Here is a 16,956-nt window from a genome sequence, read left to right as displayed (position 1 = left end):
CTTTGGCCGCCCACCCAGCCTACCTTTGAGCTCGGGCGGTGAAAAGGGGGCGGCAGGGCTGCTCCTGCGCCTTTCACAGTTGGGGAGAAGATGGAATTTCAGCATAATCCTGAAATCCCTCTTCTTCACAGCTATTAAAGATGCTCCTGCCCTCTGCAAGAAACCATGGTCTGTCAGACAAATATTCCACCTACATGATGAATGAAGGTCCTCACGTAGTCTCCCCAAGAACATAAGGAGGCTGGCCACCAAATGAAAGAACCCTATGAACAGCATATCTATTTTGAATGAGTAACAATGGCATATAAATAAAACATTTCCAAGGAGACTTATTGAAACCTTACAGGCTTTGGGAGGGGGGGGGACATTCTGTGTTAGGATTTTACCCTGAGTAAGTTAGAAGAAAGGATGCACTTTCCAGTGCACAGGCCAAGGGCAGAACTGAACGCTTAACAGAAAAGAGGAAGCCTTTGAGAGGAGTTGGAGGACTGACTGGCTGGCTGAGCACCACTCTCTGCAAAGGAAGTAAGTTGCTCTGGCGACCCAACGACATTAAGCAGCCACAAAACATTCAAGGTGTGTGCTTTGCCCAAACTAGCTGGATTGTTCCTAAGTGGCAGAAGCAGCTCCACCTGATCAGCTCAAAGTCTTCTACAGACACCTCTGCCAATCCAGAGCAAAAGCCTGACAATCATCTATGGGGGCATTTTTGATGCCACAAGCTGATGTGCTGGATGACTGTTTCTGGTAAAGCTGCAACAGTGCAAATCCTCTCAGCCCCTGGACTTGTGAAAACACCCAAGCAGCCAGCCTGGAGAGAGTGGCTCACTCCCTGCCAAGCCAGATATCTGCATCAGATGCAGACACCAAGAGGCTCCTTTGGAGCAAGCCCATCTCGCCATGTGCAAACTCTGAAGAGAGAATGATGTGCCTGGCTTGTACTTCCAGCCCTTGCCACCAGAGAGCCTCCCCGCCCTGAGGGCATCTCCCTGCAAAGTGCAGCTGCCTCTTCAACAAGAGCTCCCCTTGCCGGTTTACTCCTCCCTCACAAACATCTTGTTCTCTCTCCCCCCATCCCCCTTATAATAGTGCACACTTAGCAGTAAAGATGCTCCTAGGAGCTGCGCGCCACCAGCGGTCCTCTCCAACCCAGGCAAGGTGCATCTCAGAGAGCCGCCAGCTCTCAGAACCCTCTTGGAGTGACTGATTCCTGTGATCACGTCACACAGAGCCCAAGTGACACCACTGCTTTTTCTTCTCACTTGGGAAAGCTGCTGCCTAGGGCCAGCTCCTCCTCCCCTTGCAGGAGGGCTTCGATTGGAATCAGTGGAGAGGAGGTTTCGGGGCTCTGGAGGGAGAGAAAGTCTGAGACGTCGATGGCACTTAGGGAGTGGCTCTGTGAGCCTGAGGAGCTCCCCGCCAGGGCGCTCTGCTCACAAGGAGGCAACGCGGCTGAGAAGACGGTGGCTGAGGGTGTGCTGGCAGCTGCGACCACCGAGAAGGCTTGAGGCCGCAGCCCTGGGGCAGGAGGCTCCCCTGATGTCCTGGAGCCAAGCGAGGAGCAGCTCTTCCTGCTGCTGGCCTTCTCCTTGCCTGAGTCCCGGCAGGCACACTGGCATTGGCAGTGGGCTTCTTCCTGCTTGATGATGATCACAGGCACACTCAGGCCAATCTGCTGCACGGAGCTCCCTGAAGACAAACACACACCACCATCAGCATGGAGGCAGGCGCCTGCTGCGTCCCAGGCACTTCCCAGCAGAGATGCTAACAGGACAAGCAGCAGCAAAGGTGAGGAAAGACCCATCAATGGAAGGAGGGGCTGGGGGTGGCCTCTCCAGCAGAGCAGGAAGGACAGGTACGTCTCCACTGCTGCCAGCTTGTTCCCACGACAGAACTGTACCTCTCTCTGCATACCTGATCCCAAATGCAGAGCCTGGATGCTGCTGGCGTCAAGCATGCCCAGGCCCTGGCTCTGTCCATAGGCCGCTCCTGCTGTCACAGACTGGGAGGCCTCATAAACCAAATGGGTACTGAATCACCCAGCAACTATTTCCTGCTCAGAGGGAATTAACAATGGCTCAACTCTTGGCTTTGTTCACCTTAACCCTGGAATGGAGACTGACAGCTTCCAATTTCTCACAGCCAAAGAGTGCTCTTATCCTTTTTCTGCTAGGGTCCACTGACTGTCTGCGGTGCTGACTGACTATCATACTGTGTGGAAAGAGATCACATCACTGCACTGACTGCCTGTGAGCTACCCGGCCCAATTCAAGGTGTTAGTACTAGTGTTCACAATGCTAAAGGACTTGAGAACCAGGTATGTAAAAGAGCTCTTTCATTTTCCAACCCAAAATGTACAATCTGGGGGAGAGGTCCTACTCACAGTCCCCTCAGTAGGAGGAGTACCAAAGCCAGAGACCCAAGACAGGGCCTTCTCTGTGGCAGCACTCCCTCCCAATGGAGGCATCCCAGCTACGGAACTCCCAAGAGAAATCAGGCCGCCCTCCCCCCCTTTACCTGCATTCAGGAAACATATAATGATTTTAGTTAGTTATCCAGGCTTAGTTATCCAGTGAGTATTGTTTTTTACCCTGCTAGTTTTACTTGCTGTCTGCAATATGTTATAATATTGTTTTAAACAGTTCTTATGTGATTTTTTTTTATTGGGAGCAGCCCTGGACTCCCTTTGGGGAGGAAAGGTTGTAAATAAATAAATGGAAGGAAGTCACACATAAATCCACAAAGATGGTGGATTTCACTCAGAATGGAGCTGAGGGAAGTAGATTTCCAGGGGTGAAGATTCATCCCTCGTTGAATGCTAAAGACAGCTTGAAAAAGCCAGCCAATGGCAAGTTCCTCGCCTCAACCCTCCCCAGGGGGTCCTTCTTGTCTGCATGCCTGCCTCACTTGTGGGAAACACATGATGAGGGGTCCATCCCATCTGCCTCGCCCTTTGGAGTGTCAGTGACTCATGAGGAAAGAGGAGGAGGAGGTGATCTGAGGATGTGTCACTTACCTGCATTACCAGCAACGGGCAGGGCAGTAGTAAAGAAGAGCTTCTCCACCACTGGGGCCTGTGGCTTTGGGAAAAGAAAACAGACACTTTTAAAACAAGGCCAAGACCAGGAAGCAAACGCAGGGTGTCAGCGCACCCTCTGGAAACAGGGCAGAGCCACAGCAGAGTCCTGCACGGAGCTGGCCACACGGCTTCGCTCCCTGTGCTGCAGGCACGGGGTTCACAGGACTAACCATTTGCTCTTGGCTCTGGGGAGTCCTGCTGGCACCATTTAAAATCCACTGGAGGTTTTGCTCTCCCACGACAATGCTGGACTGCAGGATGGCGGCCCTTTGCGGTGACGGGGTGATGGCAGCCAGCACAGAGCTCCCTCCAACAGGCACTGTCTGAACCTGGCTTGGCGCTGCTGCTGCTACAGGGGCAGTCCCAACAGGGGGCGGCTGCTGCAGGAAGTCCTGGGGCTTGGGTGCAAACAGCGTGCTGTCCGGAGCAGGTACTCCTGGGGCGTGGAGGACAGTGGCAGGGGTCCCGTAGGCTGCTTGCTGAGTGCCGGCGGAGGCAGGAAGCAGTGCTGGGGGGGGAGGCTCAGAGGGGCCAAGCTGCAGAACGAGCGGCAGCGATAAAGGAGGAGCCTCTCCTGGAGGTGTCTGGATGGCAGGGGCTGGCTCTGCATCACCAAAATCTTTGATCAAGGCGTCTGCCAAAGAAGAAGCAAATGAGAAAGCTCTGCAGGACCCAGGACGGATGCGCCCAGAGGGTGGCTCGACCAGGAACAGCCTTCCGAGGAGGCCAGTGGCATGTGCCCCACCCCACCGCCCCTTGCTGCCTGGGCTCTGGTGAGGCTAGCAGGAGCTACCTTTATTACACAGTTACTGCAGTTTTGTTCAAGGCAGTATAAGCCAGACTTCTTGAAGCAGACTAATTCCCTATGGGCCCATCTACTCCCACTCAGTGCTAACTGGGGAGTGCATTTCTTCATTGGCACCAGTCTGTGAATTACAGCATTATGGAGCAGGAGGGCAGCAGGGATCTTGGAAACAGACTGAAGTGCCACCAACAGTCTGACATTCTTCAGTTTCTGGACATGGTTTCCTCCAACCACACATCCCTGCACCCCAGAACCCCACTCTGCAAGCCATGGGGCACTTTGCTAGGCTCTTGGGGTCTCTGTGCTTTCCAGGGATGACACAGAGATGACTTGTACCTGTGTGCTGAGAGTCTTCCTGATTTGCAGGAGGCTCTGGGCTCTGGAATATGGACTCGAAAATACTTGCTGGTGAGATCGTACTCAAGTCTTGTCCATGCATCTGGGGAAAGGAGGGAATGGTGAGGCACGTACCATCAATTGTTTGTCCCTCAGCCTGGAGGCAGTGCCAGTCATAGACTCAGGCAGTACATTCAGAGGAAGCACCAATTTGCAAGACTCCCTGATGCATCCGGTGCAGAGAGATCAAAGAATTCCGCTTGGTTTCAGCAACGTGATAGTATTCCACCACTGACATGGGGAACGTGACTCCTTATGTTGGACTTGATGGCCTTACAAGCCCCTTCCAACTCTACTATTCTGATTCTGTGATTCTATTCAAAGGAAAGATGGAAGGCTATTTCTATGGCCCACACTGTCCACTGCGCTGTCAGAACTGAATACAACAGATACTTACTGGATTTGAATTATCCCGCAGTTCTGAATCTGTAGACATGAGGCTCAAGTCGCTGAGACAGAGTGAGTGGTTCGTATCCTGCAGAAAAAGAGAGGGAGTCTGCATTCATTAAGCAGTGTAACTTTTACAACTCTGAGCTTGGTTAGATCCAGAATGGCAGCCTTTTCAAGAGCTTCAGCCCTTGATTTAAGAACATGTAGTAAAGGTGATCTTTAGTCCAAATCCATTTTCTATCTCTTTCTTACAAAAAAAAAATTAACATTAAATTAAACCCCATTGATTACTCACTGAGGAAGGCAGCCTGCAGAAGGAAACTATTAACAAATGCCATTTATTTGCAAGGATTCACAAATACACTTACTAAAGTTTTTAATCATCTTTCAAATGTTTTTAAGTACCTGTTTTAACTGTGTTTTCCTGATAATTTGAATGTTTTAATTGGTTTCGTTTGTAAACCGTTTAGAGGTTTTATTAATATCAAGCAGTATACAAATGTTGTGCAATAAAATAAATGGCTGATGTGATGGTATGTAGGAACACACAGGAAGCTACATTTACATTCAGAGTCAGGCATTGCTCCATTTTGCTCAGTCCTGTCTACATGCTGACTGGCAGTGACTTCAGGAGTTTGGACAAGGGCTCTCCCAGCCCAGCCCCACCTGAAGATGCCGCCATTGGGACTCAACCTGGGACCTTGAAAAGCACATGTCCTCTCACTGAGCCACGGTCCTCAGCACTGACTAGTACCAAATTGTCAGGAAATTCAATTCTATCACTGGTGGCCTGAATCAAGATTTAGTATTTGTATCACGTTACATATGTTAATTAGCTTACCAATGCCAGGATGTTTATGTTATCACCAACAGTGATCTGTCAATTGTCAATGTTAATTTTTTGCATTTATGTAATTATCACTGACTGTTCTTTTTGCATTTGGTTTCCCTCTAACCTCTTTCCTATCTATTCTTCAACCCAACCATATCCCTGCCAATTCTGGATTACTATTCATGCATCTGATGAAGTGGATTCTGGTCCATGAAAGCTTATGCTTATTACAATATAGTTTATTAGTTTTTAAGATGCAACAAGACTCCTTGTTTTTGCTGCAACAGACTAATCCTTTGGAAATTGCCCCTTTTCTGGCCTCTGACTTGAATGAACAGGCTTTAAAATTAGCTACCAATATTTGGATGAGAACTCAAATTTAAAAGGCGTATCGATACAGGAATGCTTCTCCAATTATCTTATCTTTGTTTATTGGAACTAGCAGGAATTCTGGACTAAAAACAAAGCACAGGAGAGGGTGGGGGGATGGCCCACTCTTGCCTTGATGCAGTTCAGCCCCTGGGATGGCGACCCCGGTGATTTCCAGGCCTGGATGGCCTTGCTGTTCTGCAGGAGGCTCATGTTGGGGCGGTCACCTGAGGGCTTCTTTCTGGCCCATGAGGAGAACCTGCTGGGGGTGGAGCCTACTGCATTTGCTGGACTCCAGAGAAGGAAACTCGTGGCCGGGGCTCCTCCACCACACTGACATGCTGGGCTCTAAAATGCATTTCAGTTTCCTTTGAACCAACTGCTGCAGGCACTCCTTTGCCCATTCTTGGAAACTGCAAACCATGTCCTCCTTGTATCTGGCAAGTGCCAGCATGCCCCTGCTTCCAGCCTTCTCCTTGCCAGGCAACACATATCCAGTTCCGTAAACCTTTCCTCATGGGTCTTACTTTCCATATCCCTGAGCAACTTGGTTGCCCTTCCCTGGACCCACTCCAATAGCTCTATATCCTTCTGAAAAATGTAGCACCCAGAACAGAATGCAGAAATCCAGACAAGGCCTGACTAGTGTGGAATAAAGCAGAATTATTACTTACCATCCATTAGAAATTATAGTTCAACTAATGCAGTTTAAAATCACATTAGCCTTTTTTCTGCAGCCACATCACACTGCTGACTCACATTCAGCTTGTGATCATCTACAATCCCAAGATTCTTTTCATATGTAGCGCTGCCAAGCCAGGCATCCCTTCTTGCCATTCTAAATCTGTGCACTTCATAGAATCAAAGAGTTGAAAGGGGCCTATCAAGCCATTGAGTCCAACCCCCTGCTCAATAGAGGAATCCAAATTAAAGCATACCCAACAGGTGGCTCTCCAGGTGCCTCTTGAAGGCCTCTAGTGTTGAAGAGCCCACCACCTCCCTAGGTCATTGTTTCCATTGTTGCACTGGTCTAACAGGATTTTTTTTTCCTGACGTTCAGTCGTAATCTGGCTTCCTGCAACTTGAGTCCACCACACTCTGGGATGATCGAACATAAAAAACTGAAACAAGTTGCTTGCATAAGTATTCAACCCATACACATTAATATTTGGTAGAGCCACCTTTCGCTGCAATAAGTCTTTTCGGGTAGGTATGTACCAGCTTTGCACACAGTGGCAGAAGGATTTTGGCCCATTCTTCTTGGCAGATTCACTCCAGGCCGTTCAGGTTGGTTGGATGTCGCTTCTGGTCTGATTACTTTTGCAAGGCACTGTACCCACTTCTTTCAGTCTCTCCTCATAGGGCTTCATTTCCAGTCCCCTGATCATCCTTGTTGCCTTCCTCTGGATCCATTCCAGTTTGTCTGCATCCTTCTTAAAGTGTGGAGTTCAGAACTGGATGCAGTACTCAAGACGACGCCTAACCAGTGCTGAATAGAGGGGAACCAATACTTCACGCGATTTGGAAACTATACTTCTGTTAACGCAGCATAAAATAGCATTTGCCTTTTTTGCAGCCAGATCGCACTGCTGGCTCATATTCAGCTTGTGATCCATGACAATTCCAAGATCCTTCTCACATGTAGTATTGCTGAGCCAACTATCCCCCATCTTATAACTGTGCGTTTGGCTTCTTTTCCCTAGGGGTAGAACTTTGCACTTATCCCTGTTAAATTTCATTCTGCTGTTTTCAGCCCATCAAGATAAAAAAAAATTGAGACTATATTATATATTTAGATAATGCATATTCATCCAAATGCAGAACTTCAGTCCAGTCTTCTATTCTGTCAAGGTCATTTTGAATTTTATTCCTGTCAGCTTTGTGTAATTCACAAATGTGATACGGATTCCTTTCACCCCTTTATTTAACTGATAAAAATATTAAAGGGTACCCCCCCCAGCTTAGGAGAGATCCTTGTGGCACGTTTCAAAATCTCCCTCTGGTGTGATGAGGAACCAGCTATGAATATAGCCGATTATGGCTTTCCAGCCACCTGTTATCACCTAGTCCAGATTTAACTCATTTGCTAACCAAAACATTATAGGGAATTTTATCAAACATTTTGCTGACATCAATCCTACCTGGTCAGTGGGCTTACCAGTTGCTGCTGGGTGGGAGTGCTGTGACACCTCTTGATGCACAGAGGGGGCGATGTATGGCCCAAGGGCTGCATGCAGTCCCCCCTCCTCCACTTCAGCCCGACACATCCTGAAGCTTCTATCCCATCAGAGTTCCTTCCTTCCTTCCTGGCTCGTTTCCTCTTTATTTCTCCTGGGTTTTTTAAAGTGTGTTAAAACACTCTTTCTATAAAGTTTCAGAACAAGTAGAAGGGACAGAATAAATTGATGTTTTTCTCTCTTTCCCCCTCCGATTATATGGCTTGAGGAAAAGATTGCTTTTCCCTACCTCCGAGAACACGGTGGGCTTCTGCCATATAGTGGTGGGCTGGTAACATTTTGAGTCAATAGGGCTGCAATTTTTTAACCTTGCTGTTTTCACCACTTGTACAGCACTTATTTAGGAAAGTGTGTCATTACCCACGTGCAGAGTGCCATTGTCTTCTCACTAAAAGTATATCAGTTCTCTGCATAGTTATGGTAATGGAAGAGCTTCCATGGAGGAGGGGCCAAGGATGATTTTCAGGCAAGATTGACTTCACACTTCTCATTTAGAAATGAAGCCATATCACATGACATAACTTTCAGAATTCATGTACTGCTTACACCTACACATCCATTGCCAAAAAACAAAACACAAACACACACAAACTTTTACAAAGTTAGGGGCTGCTGCCCCTGCTCACTTCACTCCCCACTCCCCCCCCGGGTCACCAAAGCTCCCCTTGCCCCTCCCAAGGTGGCCTGCCACCCACCTGCCCAGGCCACAACCCTCATACCCGCCGCGGCCTCTGCCATCTCCACAGCCTCAGCCTCTGCACTGTGTGCCACCAAGACCACTGCTGCCAGCTCGCCCACCCGCTCGGTCAGCGGTCTTTGCCACCATACCATGCCGTCATGTCACATGACATCATGACGGTTTACAAAAATATAGTAAGATGAGGAACACTTGCTTCCAGATGAATGTAGTTTTCTTCTCCCAAAAATATCAATTTAACTTTTAATTATCCAAACCACTTTTTTTTCTAAAATAAGAGCAAGATATTCCAAGCAACAGACAAAAAATTGTTTCATTTGAGCCAGAGCACAGGACAGCATATTTGCAGAACGTGACTCACTCCTGGAAATGTGAATAGTTTCTGCTCATGTGCACTGTACATCATACCAGACTAATCATAATCAGCTTCCTACATCTGAGATTAGGTAGAATATCTCCCCGGTTTGGGGGAAGATGTGGAGTCATATCCGGAGAGACATAGAGCCCAAGCTTTTCATTTTAGAAATTACTGACAAAATTCACCAAAAAGTGAGCTAGAAGTTGTTGTTGTTATGTGCCTTCAAGTCGATTATGACTTACGGCGACCCTATGAATCAGCGACCTCCAAGAGCATCTGTCATGAACCACCCTGTTCAGATCTTGTAAGTTCAGGTCTGGAAGACAATGGAGACAACAGTCAAGAAATCAGAAGAAGGCTAGGACTGGGGAGGGCATCTGTGAGAGAACTAGAAAAGCTCCTCAAATGCAAAGATGTATCACTGACCACTAAAGTCAGGATCACTCAGACCATGGTATTCCTGATCTCTATGTATGGATGTGAACGTTGCACAGTGAAAGTAGTGGATAAGAGAAAAATAAACTCATTTGAAATGTGGTGTTGGAGCAGAGCTTTGCGGATACCATGGACCGTGAAAAAGACAAATAATTGGGTGTTAGAACAAATTAAACATGAACTATCACTAGAAGGTAAAATGATGAAACTGAGGTTATCAAACTTTGGACACATCATGAGAAGACACGATTCACTAGAAAAGATAATAATGCTTGGAAAAACAGCATGGAGTAGAAAAAGAGGAAGGCCAAACAGGAGATAGATTGATTCCATAAAGGAAGCCACAGACCTGAACTTACAAGATCTGAACAGGGTGGTTCATGACAGATGCTCTTGGAGGTCGCTGATTCATAGGGTCGCCGTAAGTCATAATCGACTTGAAGGCACATAACAACAACAACAACTTCTAGCTCACTTTTTGGTGAATTTTGTCAGTAATTTCTAAAATGAAAAGCTTGGGCTCTATGCCTGTCCGGATATGACTCCACATCTTCCCCCAAACCGGGGAGATATTCTACCTAATCTCAGATGTAGGAAGCTGATTATGATTAGTCTGGTATGATGTACAGTGCACATGAGCAGAAACTATTCACATTTCCAGGAGTGAGTCACGTTCTGCAAATATGCTGTCCTGTGCTCTGGCTCAAATGAAACAATTTTTTGTCTGTTGCTTGGAATATCTTGCTCTTATTTTAGAAAAAAAAGTGGTTTGGATAATTAAAAGTTAAATTGATATTTTTGGGAGAAGAAAACTACATTCATCTGGAAGCAAGTGTTCCTCATCTTACTATATTTTTGTAAACCGTCATGATGTCATGTGACATGACGGCATGGTATGGTGGCAAAGACCGCTGACCGAGCGGGTGGGCGAGCTGGGAGCAGTGGTCTTGGTGGCACACGGTGCAGAGGCTGAGGCTGTGGAGATGGCAGAGGCCGCGGCGGGTATGAGGGTTGTGGCCTGGGCAGGTGGGTGGCAGGCCACCTTGGGAGGGGCAGGGGGAGCTCTGGTGACCCGGGGGGGGAGTGGGGAGTGAAGTGAGCAGGGGCAGTGTGATGTTCCTGTATTAATGTATATATGGTAAGTGCTGTTTGTATAGAAGATACATGGTAAGTGGAATGAAAGAGGAGGGGGGAGTAAATGAGCAGTAGAATGCTGGATGATTGGCTGAGTGTTTGGATGGCTGAGAGTATAAATGGAAGGATGACAGTTGAATCTGGGTGGACGTTGGTGGGTTTTAGAGGTGTTTGAGAGGTGTTTGGAGCTGGGTGTTTGGAGGTGGATGTGGGGAGAGTGTGGAGTTCGGATTAATACTAAGACAAGTATCACAGGAATAGATGAAACCATATGCTTATGTGCCTTTATAAAGTAATCTTGTTATTTCTAATATTTAATAAACACTATTTTGGTTTACCGGAGGCCTGATCCTTGGCTGGGGAATATACAGACCAGAGGGGAGGGCAAGGTACTTACCAAGGCTGAAGGGAAACTGTAACAATTGGTGGCAGCGGTGAAGGGAAGAATATAACACCACAAGTATCCAGAGCAACCCAGAATTATATGCATTCTATATAGATCAAAGGGATTGGGACAGCTTAAGCACGCAGTCACAGAGGTAACCTGATTGAGAGAGACTCAGGCAGAGTCTCTGGGAATACTGGTTATAGGACGTGACTGGTGGTGCTGCCTAGCAGGGGGATCTGGTGAGGTCTGTGCTAGAGCAGAGAGAGAAACCATAAAAAAGGACAGTCCGGACTGGTGGAGTCCCTGGTGGTGCCTAGTGACAGGCAGTAGCCACGAGCAGGTAGGAACCTGACAGGGAGAGCCAGGGAAGGGCGTCACAGGTGTTGGCTGTAGCGGTGGGATACGAACAACAGAGAATCCAGATTCGAATACTAGAGAATCCCTAAAAGTGGTGTGGCAAACAGAAATAACAAATAAAGATTACTTGTGAGAGTGACTGGCAAAGAGTGTGTGGCAAAGAGTGAGTGAACTCCAACACCATGGCTGAATATATAAAAATGAAAAGAGAGGAGCTGGTGGAGAAGTGCATAACATTCAATTTACCTCACGAGGGTAAAGGGGTAGATGAATTGAGGGTAGCACTTATAGGATTTGCAACTGCCCAGCAAAAACAACCTGTCAGGGAAGAGACCCCAGAAGGATACTCAAGCAATCCCGCTTATATAGAGTATTTGAGAGAGAAGTTAAAGATGGAAACTGAGAGAGTGAGGATGGAAGGTGCAGAGAAAGACAAACAGCGGGAGTTGGAAATTGAGAGATTGAGGAGGGAGGCTGAGGAGAAAGACAAGCAGAGGGTCTTTGAAGCGGATGAGAAAGAAAAGCAGAGGGAGTTGGAAATTGAGAGAATGAGAATGGGGTTTGAGGAGAGGGAGAAGCAACGAGCATTGGATGCTGAATTACAGGTGGAAAAGTTAAAGTTTGAAAGAGAGAAGTTTCATTCTGATGAAACAAGAAAGGACAGAAATGAAACTAAAATAAAGGTTACACCGAAAGATTTTGCAGTGTTTGAGCCTGGACAAGATCCACAAATTTACCTCAGCACCTTTGAAAAAGCAGCTCAAATGTGGGGGCTACCAGAGGATAAATATATGCAATATTTGTCAAACCTGATCAAAGGGGAATTGGTAGAGGTATACCAATATTTCCCCTCAGACAGGCCCGTCACATATGCCGAGTTTAAAGAGGCAGTATACAAAAGATTCAGACTGGGACCTGACTATTTTAGAAAGTTATTCCGAAACTGTCAGATCCAAGCAGGGAGGTCTTTTGTTGAACTGGGAGCAAAGTTGATGGATATATTTGGAAAGTGGATGAGTAGTGCCAAAGCTCAGTCAGTGGAAGAGGTGAAAAGCCTCATGATACTGGATCAATTATTCCATCAGTTACCACCAGAAATAAGGCTCCTTGTCAAAGACCGTTCCCCTACATCGGTGCAGGAGGCCGCAGAGATGGTGGATCACTTTGCCTCCAACAGAACTGGCTGGGTGGGGAAAACATCAAGAGAGTTTAAACCCAGACCATATAATGGCGGCAAAAAGGATGTGGTGCCACAGCGAGTGAGTCCTCCAGTAAAATCTGAAGGGCACAGGACACCCCAGAGTGGATCTGTGTACCCTAAAATGGAGGAGAAATTATGCTATAAATGTGGTAGACTGGGGCACCTACGTTTTCAATGTGAGGTTGCCAACCCCATTAGTAATCCTGCTCAGGCAAGGGCAGTAAAAACAGAACCAAAAGATCTAACAACGAAAAAGGTTCAGTTCTGCCAGATAAACTGGACAGAAGTAAAAGACCTTGATTCAAGTCTGAGAGAGGAAGTGAGTGTACAAGGGGCAAATTATTGGGCATTGCTTGATACTGGTGCCGCTCAGACGTTACTGAGGCCAGATTTAATAAAATCTGAGGAAATATTACCTCAGGAAACGGTGACTATCCAAGGAGTGAGGGGTCAACCAGAAAGCTTACCCATGGCTCTAGTGAAAATGCAGTGGAGAGGCCGAGAGGGAAAATATAAAGTAGGTATTAATGCCCAACAACAAGAACCAGTGATACTGGGAAGAGATGTAATGGGGGCACAAGGAAAAATATATGTGGTAACCAGACAACAACTTGGCAGAGAAACAGAAGCCATGTTAAAAAGGGCTGAAGGAAACAGGGTGGAACCTGTTTTCGAGCCTACGGTCACCATAGCAACCCCTGGAAGGCCTGCTGAAAGAATCAACTTGTATCAAATGGTCGCTAGACAAGAAGCAGAGCAGTTTAGGGAAGAACTGAATAGGGATACCAAGTTTGAAGCAAATAAAGGAGCAAGCCCTGACACAAAAGATTCCATTTACTGACAAGCTGAGGAATCAAATTGTGTGTGAGAATGGGATTTTATATAGACTGTGGATGCCTGCTGAGAGAAATGATGAATGTGAACCAGTGAAGCAATTGATAGTACCTAGCAAATACAGAACCAGATTGCTAGAGGTAGCCCACGATGTCCCATGTGCAGGACATCTGGGAATAAAAAAGACCAAGAGGAGATTGGCTGCACACTATTATTGGCCAAATATCTCCAAAGATGTAAAACAACATTGTCTATCTTGTGGTATATGCCAAAAGGTGGGAAAAAGTGGAGTAAAGACTAAGGCACCCTTAAAGCCCCTTCCTATAATTGGACAACCCTTTTATAGAGTGGGAGTAGATTTGGTGGGCCCTTTTTCCAAACCCACAAGGCATGGCAGGAAATATCTATTGGTGGTGGTGGATTTTGCCACCAGGTACCCAGACGCGGAAGCATTAAGATCCGTAGAAGCCCCTGTAGTGGCAGAGGCTTTGTTAAAAATCTTTATGAGGCTGGGTTTCCCTCATGAAGTGCTGACGGATCAAGGCAGTGTATTCATGGGAGAAGTGATGCAATGTATGTGGAAATGTTGTGGTCTAAAACATCTAAAGACCACCACTTACCATCCAGCCACTAACGGATTGACTGAGAGATTTAATGGGGTTCTGAAGGGCATGATAAGAAGTTATGTTCAAGATCACCCACAAGACTGGGATGAACGTTTGGGGTGCTTCTTATTCGCGTACAGAGAAGTCCCTCAGGAGTCAACAGCCTTCTCACCCTTTGAACTGATGTTCACTAGAAAAGTGAGGGGACCTTTGGAACTGTTAAAAAATTCATGGGAAGGAACCCTGGGAGAGTACAAAACATCTGTAGTTGATTTGTATTAGACTTCCGCAGCAAATTAACATCGATGATGGAAGCTGTACAAAAGAATTTGAGTCAAGCTCAGGAGAAGCAAAGTTACTGGTATGACAGAACAGCCAGGGAACGTGTGTATGATGTGGGAGATATGGTTATGGCATTCATACCCAGGAAACATGATAAATTACAGGCTAACTGGGAGGGACCATATACCATAAGAGAAAAGCTTGACACAGTGACGTATGTAATTACCACAGACCAGTTAAACAAAAACAAAGTGGTTCATGTAAATATGTTAAAGCCTTACCACCCAGGGATGCAAAGGTGTTGCAAGTTACCTTATTCCCTGAGGGAAGTGGGCCTGAACTTCTGGATTTGGTACAAGAAAGCAAAGACAAAGGAGGGGTAGATCAATTGGAATGGTCAGAGGAGGTGAAGGAGGAAGTAAAAGAAGAGATTCTGAGAGTTTTGAAAAACTATGGGAATCTCTTTAGCAATAAACCTGGCCGAACCAGTATAGCCAAACATTCCATTGATACTGGAGATCATGCCCCAATCAGATCTGTGCCGTACCGTATGAATGGGAAAGTTTTGAGTGAAATCAAAAAGGAGGTCGAAGATATGCTGGAACTAGGAGTGATCAGGGAATCCATCAGTCCCTGGGCCTCAAGTATTGTCCTGGTTCCGAAAAAAGATGGAACGACAAGATTTTGCATTGATTATCGGCTAATCAATAAAATTACTGTCCCAGATGCATATCCTATGCCTAGGGTAGATGCAATGTTATTGGGGGCAGCAACCATTATCTCTACAATAGATCTCTGTAAGGGATTTTGGCAAATGGAACTAGACGAGCAATCCAGAGCCAAAACTGCCTTCAGTACACCAGATGGGTTATATGAGTTTGTGACCTTACCCATGGAACTAAGGAACTCACCAAGTTCGTTTCAGAGGCTAATCAATACTGTGTTGCGAGGCATGTCAGATTTTGCAGTGGCCTATATAGATGACGTGGCCATTTTTAGCACGTCGGTGCCTGAGCATGTCCAACACCTAACAACAGTATTAGAGGCATTAAGAAAAGCAGGCCTCACAATAAAAGCTAAGAAATGCCAGTTTGGGTTAAAGGAAGTAATCTATTTAGGACATAAGGTGGGGAGTGGGAAAATCACCCCCTTATGGAGCAAGGTGGAGGCAATACAATCGTGGCCTATCCCCTTAACTAAAAAACAAGTAAGGGCATTTCTAGGTGTGGCTGGTTTTTATAGAAAGTTTGTGAAAGATTTTGGGGAAATAGCAACTCCCTTGCATGAGTTGACAAAGAAAAAGTGTTCTGAGCGTGTGGTATGGACGGATGAATGTCAGAAGGCTTTTGATCTGCTGAAGCAAGCCTTGTGCCAAGGACCTATATTAATAGCACCAGACTATGAGCAACCATTCATCGTGGCTACGGATGTGTCGGACCTCGCGCTGGGAGTCGTCTTGCTGCAGGAGAGAGAAGGCACCAGACATCCAGTGGCGTATCTTAGTCGCAAGCTAACATCGAGGGAGAGAAACTATTCGTTGGTCCAAAAGGAGTGCCTAGCGGTCGTGTGGGGACTGAACAAGTTGCGCCCATACGTGTGGGGACGAAGATTTACGGTGACGACTGACCATCGGGCCTTGTTATGGTTACAGACTATGAAAAACCATAACACTATCCTGCAGAGGTGGTCCTGGGCCCTACAAGACTATCAAGTGGACTTCCAGTTCATAAAAGGCAAGGACAATGTATTGGCCGATGGACTGTCAAGGCAGGTGGCTGGGACTGCAGTGACGTGACGCAGACGTAGGAACAAAAAAGACATTTTCCCCATAAAGACTTGGTTTTATTGTTAACGCGGCATATGAATCCTAGAGCAGGAATAATACTCTGCCGTTATTTTTAAGGGGGGGGAAATGTGATGTTCCTGTATTAATGTATATATGGTAAGTGCTGTTTGTATAGAAGATACATGGTAAGTGGAATGAAAGAGGAGGGGAGAGTAAATGAGCAGTAGAATGCTGGATGATTGGCTGAGTGTTTGGATGGCTGAGAGTATAAATGGAAGGATGACAGTTGAATCTGGGTGGATGTTGGTGGGTTTTAGAGGTGTTTGAGGTGTTTGGAGCTGGGTGTTTGGAGGTGGATGTGGGGAGAGTGTGGAGTTCGGATTAATACTAAGACAAGTATCACAGGAATAGATGAAACCATATGCTTATGTGCCTTTATAAAGTAATCTTGTTATTTCTAATATTTAATAAACACTATTTTGGTTTACCGGAGGCCTGATCCTTGGCTGGGGAATATACAGACCAGAGGGGAGGGCAAGGTACTTACCAAGGCTGAAGGGAAACTGTAACAATTGGTGGCAGCGGTGAAGGGAAGAATATAACACCACAAGTATCCAGAGCAACCCAGAATTATATGCATTCTATATAGATCAAAGGGATTGGGACAGCTTAAGCACGCAGTCACAGAGGTAACCTGATTGAGAGAGACTCAGGCAGAGTCTCTGGGAATACTGGTTATAGGACGTGACTGGTGGTGCTGCCTAGCAGGGG

At 46.5% G+C, this 16,956-nt stretch overlaps 1 protein-coding gene across 2 annotated transcripts in view; it reads right to left on the bottom strand.

Moving 5' to 3' along the window:
* Positions 1-253: 253 nt before the first annotated feature.
* Positions 254-16,956, bottom strand: part of MTF1 (metal regulatory transcription factor 1) — a 47,682-nt gene continuing 30,979 nt past the window's right edge. For both annotated transcript variants that reach the window (XM_061596378.1, XM_061596379.1), the window contains exons 7-11: positions 4,678-4,755; positions 4,221-4,323; positions 3,250-3,713; positions 3,017-3,080; positions 254-1,689 (exon numbers count right to left, since the gene is read on the bottom strand). In XM_061596378.1, the coding sequence (XP_061452362.1) occupies positions 1,259-1,689; positions 3,017-3,080; positions 3,250-3,713; positions 4,221-4,323; positions 4,678-4,755 (1,140 nt within the window). In that variant the 3' untranslated portion in view covers positions 254-1,258. The remainder of the gene's footprint in view (positions 1,690-3,016; positions 3,081-3,249; positions 3,714-4,220; positions 4,324-4,677; positions 4,756-16,956) is intronic.

The sequence above is a fragment of the Rhineura floridana genome, chromosome 15, assembly GCF_030035675.1.
Source record: "Rhineura floridana isolate rRhiFlo1 chromosome 15, rRhiFlo1.hap2, whole genome shotgun sequence".
Classification (NCBI taxonomy): Eukaryota; Metazoa; Chordata; class Lepidosauria; order Squamata; family Rhineuridae; genus Rhineura; species Rhineura floridana.
This window is presented reverse-complemented; position numbering and strand designations above follow the sequence as displayed.